The sequence below is a fragment of the Branchiostoma lanceolatum genome, chromosome 14, assembly GCF_035083965.1.
Source record: "Branchiostoma lanceolatum isolate klBraLanc5 chromosome 14, klBraLanc5.hap2, whole genome shotgun sequence".
Taxonomy (NCBI): domain Eukaryota; kingdom Metazoa; phylum Chordata; class Leptocardii; order Amphioxiformes; family Branchiostomatidae; genus Branchiostoma; species Branchiostoma lanceolatum.
Window position 1 is genome coordinate 7,079,571 of NC_089735.1, and position 12,851 is coordinate 7,092,421.

General features: G+C 42.1%; 2 protein-coding genes across 2 annotated transcripts; one reads left to right on the forward strand and one right to left on the reverse strand.

Annotated features, from left to right (window-relative positions):
- The first annotated feature begins 26 nt into the window (after nt 1–26).
- Nucleotides 27–6,686, forward strand: LOC136449150 (kelch-like protein 9). The gene is made up of 8 exons (XM_066449001.1): nt 27–111; nt 545–829; nt 1,668–1,775; nt 2,171–2,476; nt 2,924–3,054; nt 3,682–4,257; nt 4,915–5,125; nt 5,574–6,686. The coding sequence occupies exons 2-8, from the start codon at nt 563–565 to the stop codon at nt 5,793–5,795; spliced, it is 1,821 nt and encodes a 606-aa protein (XP_066305098.1). The 5' UTR covers nt 27–111; nt 545–562; the 3' UTR covers nt 5,796–6,686.
- On the reverse strand, nt 5,819–11,354 carry LOC136449160 (S-crystallin SL11-like). The gene is made up of 5 exons (XM_066449014.1): nt 11,109–11,354; nt 9,516–9,608; nt 8,575–8,693; nt 7,828–7,938; nt 5,819–7,243 (listed from the first exon to the last, which is right to left on the reverse strand). Exons 1-5 carry the CDS (start codon nt 11,239–11,241, stop codon nt 7,079–7,081), a joined length of 621 nt encoding a protein of 206 aa, XP_066305111.1. The 5' UTR covers nt 11,242–11,354; the 3' UTR covers nt 5,819–7,078.
- Nucleotides 11,355–12,851: the final 1,497 nt, after the last annotated feature.

The window sequence follows — 12,851 nt, forward strand, 5'->3', positions numbered from 1 at the left end:
TAAGCGTACGTAAAATACGAATATTGTACATGTTGCTGCAGTTTGGTGACCCAAGACAAACGCGGAAGTGGGAGAAACCGCAACAGTGGATGCGCAATTCTTATATTTTCGGTAAATATCTCAAACTCCTAGGACTATTAAGATACCATTTTGATATATAACGTGGGATGGGATCCCATATCGTTTTAGACAATGTTATTTGAGTCCAGTTTCTTTGTATTTACTTTCTATGACTTGTAAGCCCCTGCCCCTCTGCACAAAAATTATCGTTTCGCCATGATAACGCGTTTTATAATAATATAACTTTCATGATCATGAAATTTGTCTCTTTCATGAAGGACATTAACTCTGAAGCTCCCTATTCTTAGATGAGATCTCAGGGTTACTGCTAAGCAACAAAAATAGTAAAAATAGTATCTAGTGTTACTTCTTTTGGAGCCTAAGGATATATTGTAACTTTTGAAACAATTTTATCATGTACGAATAACAAGAAAGACAATTTTTACTGGATTTGCAACCGTAACTTAATTTTTTGTCGCACAATGCCGAACGACATGAAGCCATGACGTCGCTTCCAGTTCGCCCCGAGGATCTGCAGCTTCCCGCCAGCCTGACGCGGACCTACAAGTCCAAGGTGCACGGCGGGGAACTCCTGCGGGGGCTGAACGCACTCCGTGCCGAGGACAGCCTGTGCGACGTCACGCTGACGGCCGAGCAGAGGAGTTTCCCCGTGCACCGTGTGGTGATGGCGGCACTCACGGACTACTTCCGGGCCATGTTCGCAGGGCGGCTGAGGGAGAGTAGGGAGGACTGTATAGAACTGCTAGGGGTCAGTAGTCAGAAGCAACAGACTTCTTGATCATTGTTGTGTGTCCGTCCTTTTTTTTTCTCTTCCAGAATTTCGTTTTCATTTCCTATTGAGCTCTCAAGTCATAGAATTTATTTGCTAAGTTGTCTTGGGATGTCTCATGCCCTTTAAGTGATGTTGATATTTTACTTAGTCAAGGAGTGCAATTATAGACTTAATCATGACTTACATTGGATTTTACTATAAACATATAGACGGTCAAATCCACAGCTTATAAGGACAATATATATGAAATACAGTAAATGCATTTAAGTTCACTGTGATTTAATTTCACGGTAGGAAGAAAATGTAGTGTTTGTGTAGGTTAAAGTTTGTGGTCAAAACAATGGGGTGGCCTGTGAGGCAGAAGACAGAGCAAGCATTTCTTCATTTTTTTTTTACTGTGAAAACCACTGTGAAATTAATTGCATTTACAGTATACACAATTGTAGGAAACAATCAGATTTGTTTTCTCTAATATCCACTAATATCCAAGTAGCGTGCGTAGTCCAGTGGTTAGCGATCTTGCCTCTGGAACTAGAAGCCCCGGGTTTGATCCCGGCTGTGTCGCTCACCAGACATGCACGCTACCGTTAAAGATCGCAGTCCTTAGGACGGGACGTTAAGCCGTGGTCCACTGTTCATTGTGCTTGTCGAAAAGAGCTAGGGGAATTTCCCCGGTACAATGAACCTGTAAATACTGTACATAGCGTCTGTCTTCTCTGTCACGACCAGTGGAAGAGTAGCTCATCTGTTCATTGAGTTCATTTGAGCTAAACTGGTTCAAGATCCCTTTCCTTTCCTTTCCCATTCTCCTTAGGTGACAGCAGTAGGTCTTCACCATGTGATTGAATATGCGTACACTGCACAGGTGCGCATCACACCTGACAACATACTGGACGTGCTGGAAGCAGCCAATCATCTACAGGTCAGTTACTGAAGCCATTTTGGCAATACATCAGGGGCAAGACAAATATTGTAGTATTTTACCTTGAATTTCAAGAATTCCAGGGATTCCGTCGGAATGTTATTTGTCTTTCAGGAACAGCATAACTTGAGAAAACCTGGATGGATTGTCTTGATATTTGATATGTGGGTAGGTCTTGATGAGTCCTCATTTTGAGCTCCCTAGCGACTTTTTACAGTACTGCAGCAGAACGTCCAGTTTTGATATCTCGTGTTTTGCTATGGTTGTGATTTTTTTGTAGATAGCTCTAATGTTTTACTTACCTAGAATATGTTCAGGTACAGTAGTTTAGGTACAAGTCCAGACCTATTCTAAAAATAACACTTTATCGATCATCGTCCAACACCCATGTGCAGGTGAAATCCCTAATTGACGTGTGCTGTAACTACCTCCGTGAGGGATTGGAACTGAAGAACCACCGTGCTGTTCTCACCATCGCGGACGCATTTGGTCTCACCCACCTCAGAGTCTCTGTTGAGAGCCACATTGTTAAAAACTTCCGACTGTTTACGGAAGAACCAGAATTCATGGAGCTGGACTACATGAAACTCTGCTCCTTCCTGGCTAGGGATGATCTGGAAGGTTGCTGGGAACTTTCTCTGTTTGACGTGGCAGCACAGTGGCTACTGAACAAGCCGCAAAGACTACAGTATGCACGACAGGTGTGTTTGCCTGATCGAGGCTATACATTTGTGTCATTATATTTCCTTTCTTTCATTGTTGAGGGAGAATGAGAATGAGTCGAAACATTTAATGCAAATCAATACTTATATATCACTATAATAAGAAAATGACACATAGTATGTTTCAATTCACAGACACACAAAAGTATATTGATAGATAGATAGATAGATAAATTGCGCCCATATTACGCCAGTCCATCGTAATTCATGACTCCGTAGCGTTTTGAAAAATTTTGTAGAAATTGTACCTGCTATAGTTATGCCAATTGTACCTATTGTAGTCTTTGGGAGTCAAAAATTATGATAGACTGGTGTGATACGGGTAAAAACTTGACTTTGTGGTATATCTCGTTCAGTGTAGCTATATAGTAGGCTTTTGAACCAAACCTTTTAGTTTCCTTTAACAACAGTGCTCTCTTTGTTCAGGTGATGGCATGTATCAGATTTCCCCTTATCAGAGAGGACCTACTGAAGGAGGTGGTGGAGTCTCAGTATGACTTCATGAAGACAGATCCCACCTGTCAACCTCTACTGGAGGAGGCACGGCAGTACCACAGGTACTTCACTAAACAAAAATGTCTTATACTTCACTTTTCATGTAAGAAAAAGAAGGAAGATTTTACTTATTACTTAAACTAGTGTATATGTTTACTTTCTAAATAACCGGCCTAGGTGCAACTCAGTCTGGGGCTGTAAAGTCTACTGACAAGTAAATTATAATTACTGTTACAGTACAGTACAGGGATGTCCCCGTGGTTCAACTGTGTGCAGCTTGACAGTTGAGCTCCTGGTTCCAATTGGCTCAAGTCAGGACATCTTGAGAGGGGATTTAAAATTGGGGTTCGGTGCAGGGAAAGGGTAGCAATCCCTCCCTGTAAAAATATACCCTGCTACTGAAACAGCAAGGAAACTTGCTACCCTACGTGCCACTAGGAACTACATGTACAAGGTCTGAACGAACAAACAAAACTGTTACTGTAACAGTACATGATGCAAAATCTACTCAAGCAACTGGATAGATTTTGTTCATGGTCAGACATTTCAGATAATATCCACCATCATTCCACTGACATAAGATAGTGAAACGTCTAAGCATGTACAAAAGCTATTCAGTTGCTTGCGTAACTTTGATATTGTGTATATTATCACCTGGTTATCTAACCTTCATCAACATACTATTACAGTAATATCCTAAAGCAGCCAGCCTTACAGACTGCACGCACTCAGATCAGGAACACAAAGGAACACATGCTGGTGGTGGGAGGGGAGGGCGACTTGGGAGTCATGGACAGTGTTCTTGAGGTAGTCATGGAAGCAAGGGTTGAGCGCTGGGATCGCCCAGCGTTACCCAATGCTATGGCGTACCACAGGGTTGCATCCTTGGACAACTTTGCTTACGTCGTTGGAGGACAGAATGCCGTAAACCACCCGGTTGATCTCGGACATTCGGGAATCGGCGATGTTTTCCGGTTCGACCCAAGGAGAAACGAGTGGACGCAGGTGATGTCGTTGACAGAACTCCGGACTGATTTCGCCCTTGTGGAAGCCAAGGGTTGTCTCTATGCAATCGGAGGTCGGAACGAGAGCCAGAACTGCCTATCATCTGTAGAACGTTACGACCCTAAACATAACCTCTGGACGAGGGTGGCGGACTTGCCCGAGGCTCTCCATGGCCACGCAGGATGTAAACTTGGGGGAAACATCTACATCTCGGGTGGATTCTCTCTGACCCTTATGATGAGGATAAGCCAGGTCTATAGGTATGACTTTTGTTTGTGTTTCCAATGGATTTGTAGTGGGTTAGGATTAGTGTTAGGGCTAGGAATAGGGTAAAGTTGTGATTATTTAGTTTCGTTAGTGTTTCCAATGGATTTGTAGTGAAGAAATGCCTTTGTGTACATGCTGGGTGACTATGGAACTATTGGAATAGTTTATTCTTTGTAAGGCAAAAGAAGACTCATTTAGAGAATATTGTAGAAAATTCAATTTGCCCAGGTGAATGAAGTATGCAAAATTTCTATAGTCTTTGAAAGTCTGGGTAATACTGTGCTTTCATCATGTTTGCTTATGCTTATATTTGTAAGCAAATGTTATCATGATATCTCTAATGCCTAATAGTATATTCTTATCATCCATTCATTCATTCATCCATCCACTCATTTAATTCCTTCGTTCATCCATCCATCCATTCATTCATTCATTTATTCATTCTTCCTCCATCCATCCATCCATCCATCCATCCATCCATCCATCCATCCATCCATCCATCCATCCATCCATCCATCCATCCATCCATCCATCCATCCATCCATCCATCCATCCATTCAAACATTATTTTCTCCACTTCTGTTTACTGTAAGATACATTCCAGCAGTGATAGGTAATTGTCCTGTGATCTTATTTCACACCTTGCACAGGTACAGCATTGATGGGGACTCGTGGCATGAGGAAACCGGCATGGTAACCAGGAGGGCATGGCACAACATGGCGGCGGTCGGAAACAAAATCTTCGTCCTGGGCGGAAACGAGAAGAACCCAAATGGAGAGCAGATTGACCTGAAACTGGTGGAGTGCTACAACCCTTCTACACGACAGTGGGCTGTGATGGCCAACATGCCCGTTCCACAGGTACTGTCTGGACTTGTTTTTTTTTTTCCAATTTCACTATTATTTATTTGTTATACCCACATGCTGAGGAGTAGATGGCTGACATGCATGGCTGTACACTTACTGTTTAAAGGTGCCTATGATTATGAATGTATGATGTAAAAGTAGGTTTTTGGAAACACACACACATAAGCCTAAAACGATATTGTAAATCTGAAATGCTCATGGTGGTTTTATTTTCACGGTGACCTCTTAACCATGAATTCATGGCACCCCAAATATGCATTTCCAATGTATTGTTCTTACCATAAACTTAAATAAGTTAAAACATCGCAAAAAAAAAAATCCTTTCCCCTTCTACCACAAAATAAGACCCAATGAAAATAAATGAATTTACAATGCATTAATCCCTTGGATGTTAGATAAAGATAGCCTCCTTTGCATGTTTAAGAAAAGTTTTGTTCTTCAGAGTGAGAGTTCGTGTCTCGTGTTAGAGGAGAAGATCTACGTGTTGGGCGGATATCGGTGGGACACGCAGCAGTTCCTGTCAGTCATCAGCCAGTTCGACCCCGCCAGAAACGAGTGGCGCATCTGTAACAACGGTCTGCCGGAGCCGCTGTCGGGCGTCGGCTGCTGTACCATGGTGTTTGAGAAGCGCTGGTGGCAGGAGAACCAAGAGGTCTCGGACTAATGACCACACCTTGAGACCACACCTGGAGACCAATCCTGACTGTCAATCAGAATTAATTTCATTTCATTTATTTATTTCACCAAGGATGTTCCTAAACTTAGAAGCAACCTCACAGTTGACCTCCTGAGAAACCTAGGACAGGACATGTCAGAAGGGAGGTAAAATGGGGGTCCCGTGTTAAAGAAGTCCTCTTATAACATTTTAACGGTTAAAGGGGAAGGACTACCTGCCCCTCCCTGTAAGACTACTGAAACAGCAAGACAAGTTCATATACATTGGTTTAACTAAGATTTAACGTTTTCTCACAGAATGGTTTCATTACCAGGTATACTGATCAGTATTCAAGGTGAATACTCAAGGTGAATACAAACCTATAAAGTCATATTGCATCTCGTATTAAGGTACAGACATTAATTTGATCTCCCGGGTCAGCATTACATTCTTTTTTAATTGGAGACCCTACAAATTGAATTGGTGTGGACTATGGGTTCATGGTTTAGTATAGGTAAACATTTTGAGTTGGATATCCTGTATGTAGATTTATAAGTCTTATTACATGTACTCAAAAAGTTTCGCTACACTCGTCAGTAGGGCTGGCCCTTTACAATAGCATCTGGAAGAGCGAGAAGCCTCTAGCTGTATGAATGCTATAGCTACAATTAATTTTGTAGTAGGCAGCTCTTTTTGTTTATAACAGCTGGTACAATGTTGTTATGGGAACATTTTTTAACAAAATGGCACCTAGGTTTGATTGCTGGTGCAACAATTATGACTGCAATATCAATGCAAGGCCGCAATAAGCCGTAACAAGGGAAGGGAACAATTACAGTGCTGCTATGCTCCACAAGTGTGTAAATATTATTTTCAACTCAATAAAAGATTAATCAAAGATCTCTTTGTGTTTTGTTTACATATTTTGAATATTTACTCCTTATCAGCATTGTCAGATCCAAATAGCCTGTTTTGGGAAAAGGTTATCTTAACTAGTGTTCTAATGTATAACTTGAGAATTTTGCAGTCTAGAATTGGTATTAGTGCTTCTTTCCAACGAATGGTACGTCTTGGGATACAAGTCCCATTAGCAGTGAAATAGCGCCACCTAGCGGAATAGAATGGCCTAGGTTACATCTTATCCTTTAGCTTTTGCAGCGTCTATCCAATCAATAAATCAAACAGCCAAATTCTAATTTTTTATCTATTTCAAAGTTGCACAATACAAATTGTTTTAGCCACGTAGGCTGCATTTGGCGTTCTTGTGTTTGCCGCGAGGAGCTATTCAGATCTCAGAAAGGTGTCTGTGGACGTTTGGCCAGCCATTCCTTTATGCCCGGGTACGTTTTGATGCGTTCCACGAGCGCGGCCAACTTTGGATACGGACTGAGAACGTTCGGCTTCTCCGCGATGATGTCGTCTGACAAGCACAGGAAAAAGGCCTCCGCGTGGGTGAGCTGGGGAAGGAAATAGTTGGGTTTTGTTTTTAAATCTTAGTTTAGGATGAAATGTTTACCTATCCAGGTGCATAACACTTAGACTTTATATCCAACAGAAAACTGAAAATCTATGGTCGTACTGTCGTCGTCAGCATGACTGACCCGCTACTCCGGACACGTGACACAGTGCACAGTGTACCAGGCGGACAGGAAACTCGGCGGCTATAATAGGTTTGGATTCCAGGCTAGGGAGCTATAATAGGTTCGAATTCCATGCAGGCTGCATTTGACCCACATCCAAAGTCACGTTGCCATAAGGTCCCATGACTGCAGTAGTGGGCCAGTCATCCCGAAAAAGGCTGTAGCTGTGACTTAAAGCTTGGTCGGTCTGTCATATTCCCTCTCACAAATAAAAGCTATATTGTTACACAAATTTTTGAATAAAAATGAAGACGTACCATCTCAACTACATGTAGTCTCTTACCCAACTACAGGATATAATAGATGCCATACTTTGTACCTTGTACGATTGTTGTGCAATGAAGTTATTGATTATGATATGGCAAAGTCAGAAAAGTTGCATAGAGGTTGTTGTGTCTCACCCCATCGCCGACAAAGAAGCCGCCACCGCCGTTATTCGCCACGAGGAGCTTCTCAAAGTAACCGAGGAACTCCGGGAGCGTGGTGTCAAAGAACGTCTTCTTCTTCTCTGCCTAAAGTCAAAGAGAGTTGCTAAAACTGATGAAGGAGGCGACAAAACATGCAGAACAAAGATTTTAAACAGTCTGCTGTTGTAAAGTCATACAATCCTCGATAAGGCTGCACTTTTCAGCGGCAGGTGTGCCGATATATAGTCGTGGTGAATCTTTATGTAAGAAAAAGCAGAAACCGGTCAGAACGCTTTTAGTATGTTTGAACCTCAGGTAAGACAAATGAAAAAATCATTACAGAAAAATATCCGTGACTGGTAGCCTACAAAGGCCTAAACCTCCATGCAATTAGCGAAAACGCTTCAGTGGAAATGATAAAGAAAGTAAAGTGGGACTACGCCAATTTTTCCTTGCGGCCACACTGACTTATGAGCAGGCTTTCGGAATCAAAAACTAATGTACAGTGATTAAAATGGATCAAAAAGAGATTTACAGTGATATAATGATGACTTTTGGTACGTTGCAACATAATACATATTGCGCCGTTTTGGACATTTTTGCACCGTTTTGCGAATTTCAATTTTTTTAACATTTAAAAACAATCCGGTGTACGAATGCCTGGCACAATTTGGCGCATTTCAGTGAGATACCAGCTTGGGATTGAAACATGCAAACTTTGTCAGTCTAGTACTGACTGACCTTTCGTGCCTCGTCCTCCTCATACCAGACATAGTCCGCCATTTTGTTCAGCATGTCCACAAACCCGTCCGCCATCATGTCGGCCCATGCCTGCTCAATGTTCGTCTTTCCTGCACGTCCTAATATCAAATACAGGGGAGACTTAGTGAACGCCCTCTAGACTACGAAATTGTATTGCAGTTCCCACGAAAATGGCAATAACCCTTCGTGACGATCGCATTAATCTTAGAGTATGATGCTGATCTCACGATCTCGGTTCAATGGACATGTTCAAAAGTTGACTTTCACGTCCTAGTAGTGACCACACCTTTTTAGCGAGAGAAAAGACATTGACTTTAAGTGTAAAACAGTATACTAGTACATCAAACAGCAGAGACAGAGTAACGTTGTTAAATATGTATACATCTTTACAGTGCAGGTCGGGCTGTTCTTAAAGGAAAGCTACACAAAAAATTGAAAATCCTTCTATGCTATGCTTAATATATTCCAAAGTCAAATTCTTACTTCAAGTTGTTTCACATAAGTCCGTCATAGTTTTGGGATTTTCCACAGTTTGCAACTTATGCCGTGCTGACGCCTTCTCACCTAATAATTGAATTATATGACGTCAGTGTTTCCAATGTTCCACCTGATGATTGTATTATATGACGTCAGTGTTTTAAAATTCAATCATCAGGTGAAAAAATTGGAAACACTGACGTCATGTAATTCAATTATCAGGTGAGAAGGCGTCAGCACGGCATAAGTTGCAAACTGTGGAAAATCCCAGAACTATGACGGACTTATGTGAAACAACTTGAAGTAAGAATTTGACTTTGGAATATATAAAGCATAGCATAGAAGGATTTTCAATTTTTTGTGTAGCTTTCCTTTAAAGCTACACACTGAACACTACTTTGAATGGCCTTCTTATTCCGGTTGTCATTCTTCATTCTACCTACCTGACTCCTTGGCGACAAACCTCGCGATGGCAACGCTCTGGCAGATCATGGTACCGTCCACTTCCAGCACAGGCGCCTGACCCATCGGCATCTCTGGAAAAAGTTTTTTTTTTTTAAGGAGAAGAAAAACATAATGTATTCCTGACTTTGATAAAACAAATCATTCGTAAACAAAAAAGTCAGAGCAGAAAATCAATTAGGGGCTCGAGCGAACACTGACTGTGCTTGCACTCAGACCGTGAACGTCCGTTCAATCTGTAACACCGGTAAAAGGAAATATAACGGTATTCCCATAAGCCCCTTGAGGCCGTAGGGGCAGTTGCTTCTTATCCACTGTGTCTAGGGCAACGTACTGGAAGGCGGAGCCCAACCATCTGCCCTCATCGCCTTTTATCTCCTCAACCGACGTCAGGTTCACATTTAACACATGAATGGAGTGAGGAAAGTTGTGTAAAGTTCCTTTTCCAGGGACAAAACGTCCAGCCAGAAATACCAGCAATCGAATATCGTTGACTCTTGATGGGGATAAGGTTCTTAATAAGCTAGTGGTCACCTCACTGGGCTGCGCCAACTTGCGCAAGACAGTCGCAAAGGTGCGCTATTTTTGAAATTGTGATTTTTTTTTTAATGTTAAAAAAAATCAGGATTCACTACATGGCTAGGCTCCAAGCGGCCCAAAACGTCGCAATCATTGCAAATCTCTTTTTTTTTATGAACTCCTAATAATTAAACACCGGTTCTCAAATCCAGTGACAGCACTCAAGTTATCTTGTATCTGATTGGAGCCGAAACTGAAAACGTGACATTCCGTGCGGGACAATTCTTTATGTAGACGTCACGTATTTTACCTGTGAAAGGAAAAATTGTCGCAATAATTTCCTAGCGCAATTGTCGCAGTCCAGCGTGATGCCAACAGCCTTGCCTTGTGTAGTCAGCTAACCTAACGGACGTTGACCTGCGTGCCATCCTGGTCAGATTACATTTGCAACAACCGCGACAGTCGGATCGGACGTCAATATTGGCTGGCGCAGCATATGCTTATGTCTAGATCTATGTGGCAACCACGATCACAGCGACTGGAGCATGTTGTCTCTATACTCGGCTTTTCACAGCACTGAGACACCCGTTAGAATTCAACGAGAGGCCGATGCTAGCTATATCACCACTTCAAAGGTTCCAAGAATTGTGTATTCAAGAAACACATCATTATCCATGGCAATCTCCCTAAACCGTTTTGACATTGCCTCCTTTATCTGATAACGTATGTACTACTGCTGCAGCATCTGGTGAATACTGTGTGTAACCAGCAGCAGCCGTCGGATCAGTGGCAAAAATAGGAACTACGGATCCGGAATCATCCTCAGTGGTCATTCTATTAAAACGTCACCTAACTGCCTAAGGACAACTACATCAAGCCATTTAACAATCAGCCCAAAATGATGTACACACATCGATTGTATTACGTAACAAATGAGTATGTATGACAAGCTATTGGGAACTGAATAGACCATGACAGTTGTGGGTTAGCTATATCGACTAACTATACTTACTACGCTATATCATGTAGGGATATAGAAAGCAGTGATGACCTACTTGGCTTGTATTCCGGCCATTGCTCATACTCTAAGCGGATGTCCTCGTAAGGCAGACCGGCGGCTGCCAGCATCAGCCTGGCGGGCTCCGCTCTTCCTCGGCCGTGGAAGTAGTAAAGCTTGTAGCTCGGCATCCTTGCAATAGATTCGTAACCGTCGATGTTGCTATAGAATCATCTATTGGACCGAGAGTCTACGTGCAGACTAGAGTGATGTGGCAAAGGGAATAGATCTGGGCGGAACCATCTACGTTTGGGACGGGTTTTAGGGGTAAAAATACGTGACTGTACTGAATGCTATAACGGAGACTGATCCTTGCTTTGCCCATAGATAAATGACTGTATATTTCGCACAATATGTATCGAATAGTACATTCAAAACGTTCTGTTCAATATGTCACAGTAATTGGTTGTCATCCCCCAATGGGTGTGAATTGGTAGATTCTCGATGAACTTTCGTTGACCGGTCAGGCTGCGAACTAGGGCTGAATGTTGAGTATGAGAATTACGGGGACCGTTTGCTGCTGGAAATGGACAGCGAGACGAGGAAGGAGGCGGAAAGCACTGAACCTTTCCATTTACAAATATGAAGATGACATTGCTTTAAACCTTTTATTCCATCGATCCTTGGCTGTCCAAAGGCTGTGTTACTATTTGTTATATACCTTTATTTGTTTTTGTCATTTCCAGAAGTGATACTAATAGTTACCTACTTCAGTACAGTCATGAATAATAACTTGCTGGATTGCATCCCCTCTGTGTCCTGTACTTTTTCTTATTGATCAATAGAAAAAAGTAGCCTGGAGTCCAGCCTTCTTATCTTTAGTCCGCTACCCACTCCGCTCCTCGCCAAGAAAGACGGGGATCGGAGCTTGGGTAGCGGACTAAAAGATAAAGAAGGCTGGACTCCGGATCCAGGCTAGAAAAAAAAACCTTAGAGAGAAATCGGGTTCCGTGTGATAGGATTACAGGTTTGCCACGTGTGTGTGTGTGTGTGTGTGTGTGTGTGTGTGTGTGTGTGTGTGTGTGTGTGTGTGTGTGTGTGTGTGTGTGTGTGTGTGTGTGTGTGTGTGTGTGTTTGGTTGTTATTTTTTTATTGCAGGAAAAATCCCTGGGGATTTTGAAACTAGCCCAATACCAAATGTATAACGATCGGTCCAGGCATTTTCAGGTCACGGATGCTGTGACGCTACATGAATACAGCTGCGCGTCTGTGATGTACCGTTAACATCCAAGCAGATATGTGGTTTCGAGTTGACTTCGTCTATCTGTTTGTTGTGTTCTCCACTAAAAATGGTCAATTCCACAGTCGTGGAAGTTAAAAAAAAAAGGAATGCACAGTCTTTGGAAGTACAGAATACACAATGTATTGAATGAAGCTAGTGACACACAACTCTAGTGGAAAATCCCTTTTTGATAGGTACTGCCAATAGCCTTCGCCATAAGAATGATATCCTGTAACGTGTTATATACACTTAACGCAAAAAGTAATTTTGATCAATCATATCGCCGTTATCATTTCAATTGAATTGCATTGTGCATGACTACAAAGCTTATTTCGGTTTACCTTTACAATTATACTATATTTGTCATGATTGTATGTTGATGTCGAACACCAGAGCTGACTATGCGAGTGTGTCACAAAGCAAAACTGTCAAATTTCGGTCATTTTTGGGGGTAACCCGAAATCAGTCACGGTGCCAATTGCACAAAAATGTAGCAAAGGAGGCATCATTTTAAAGCAA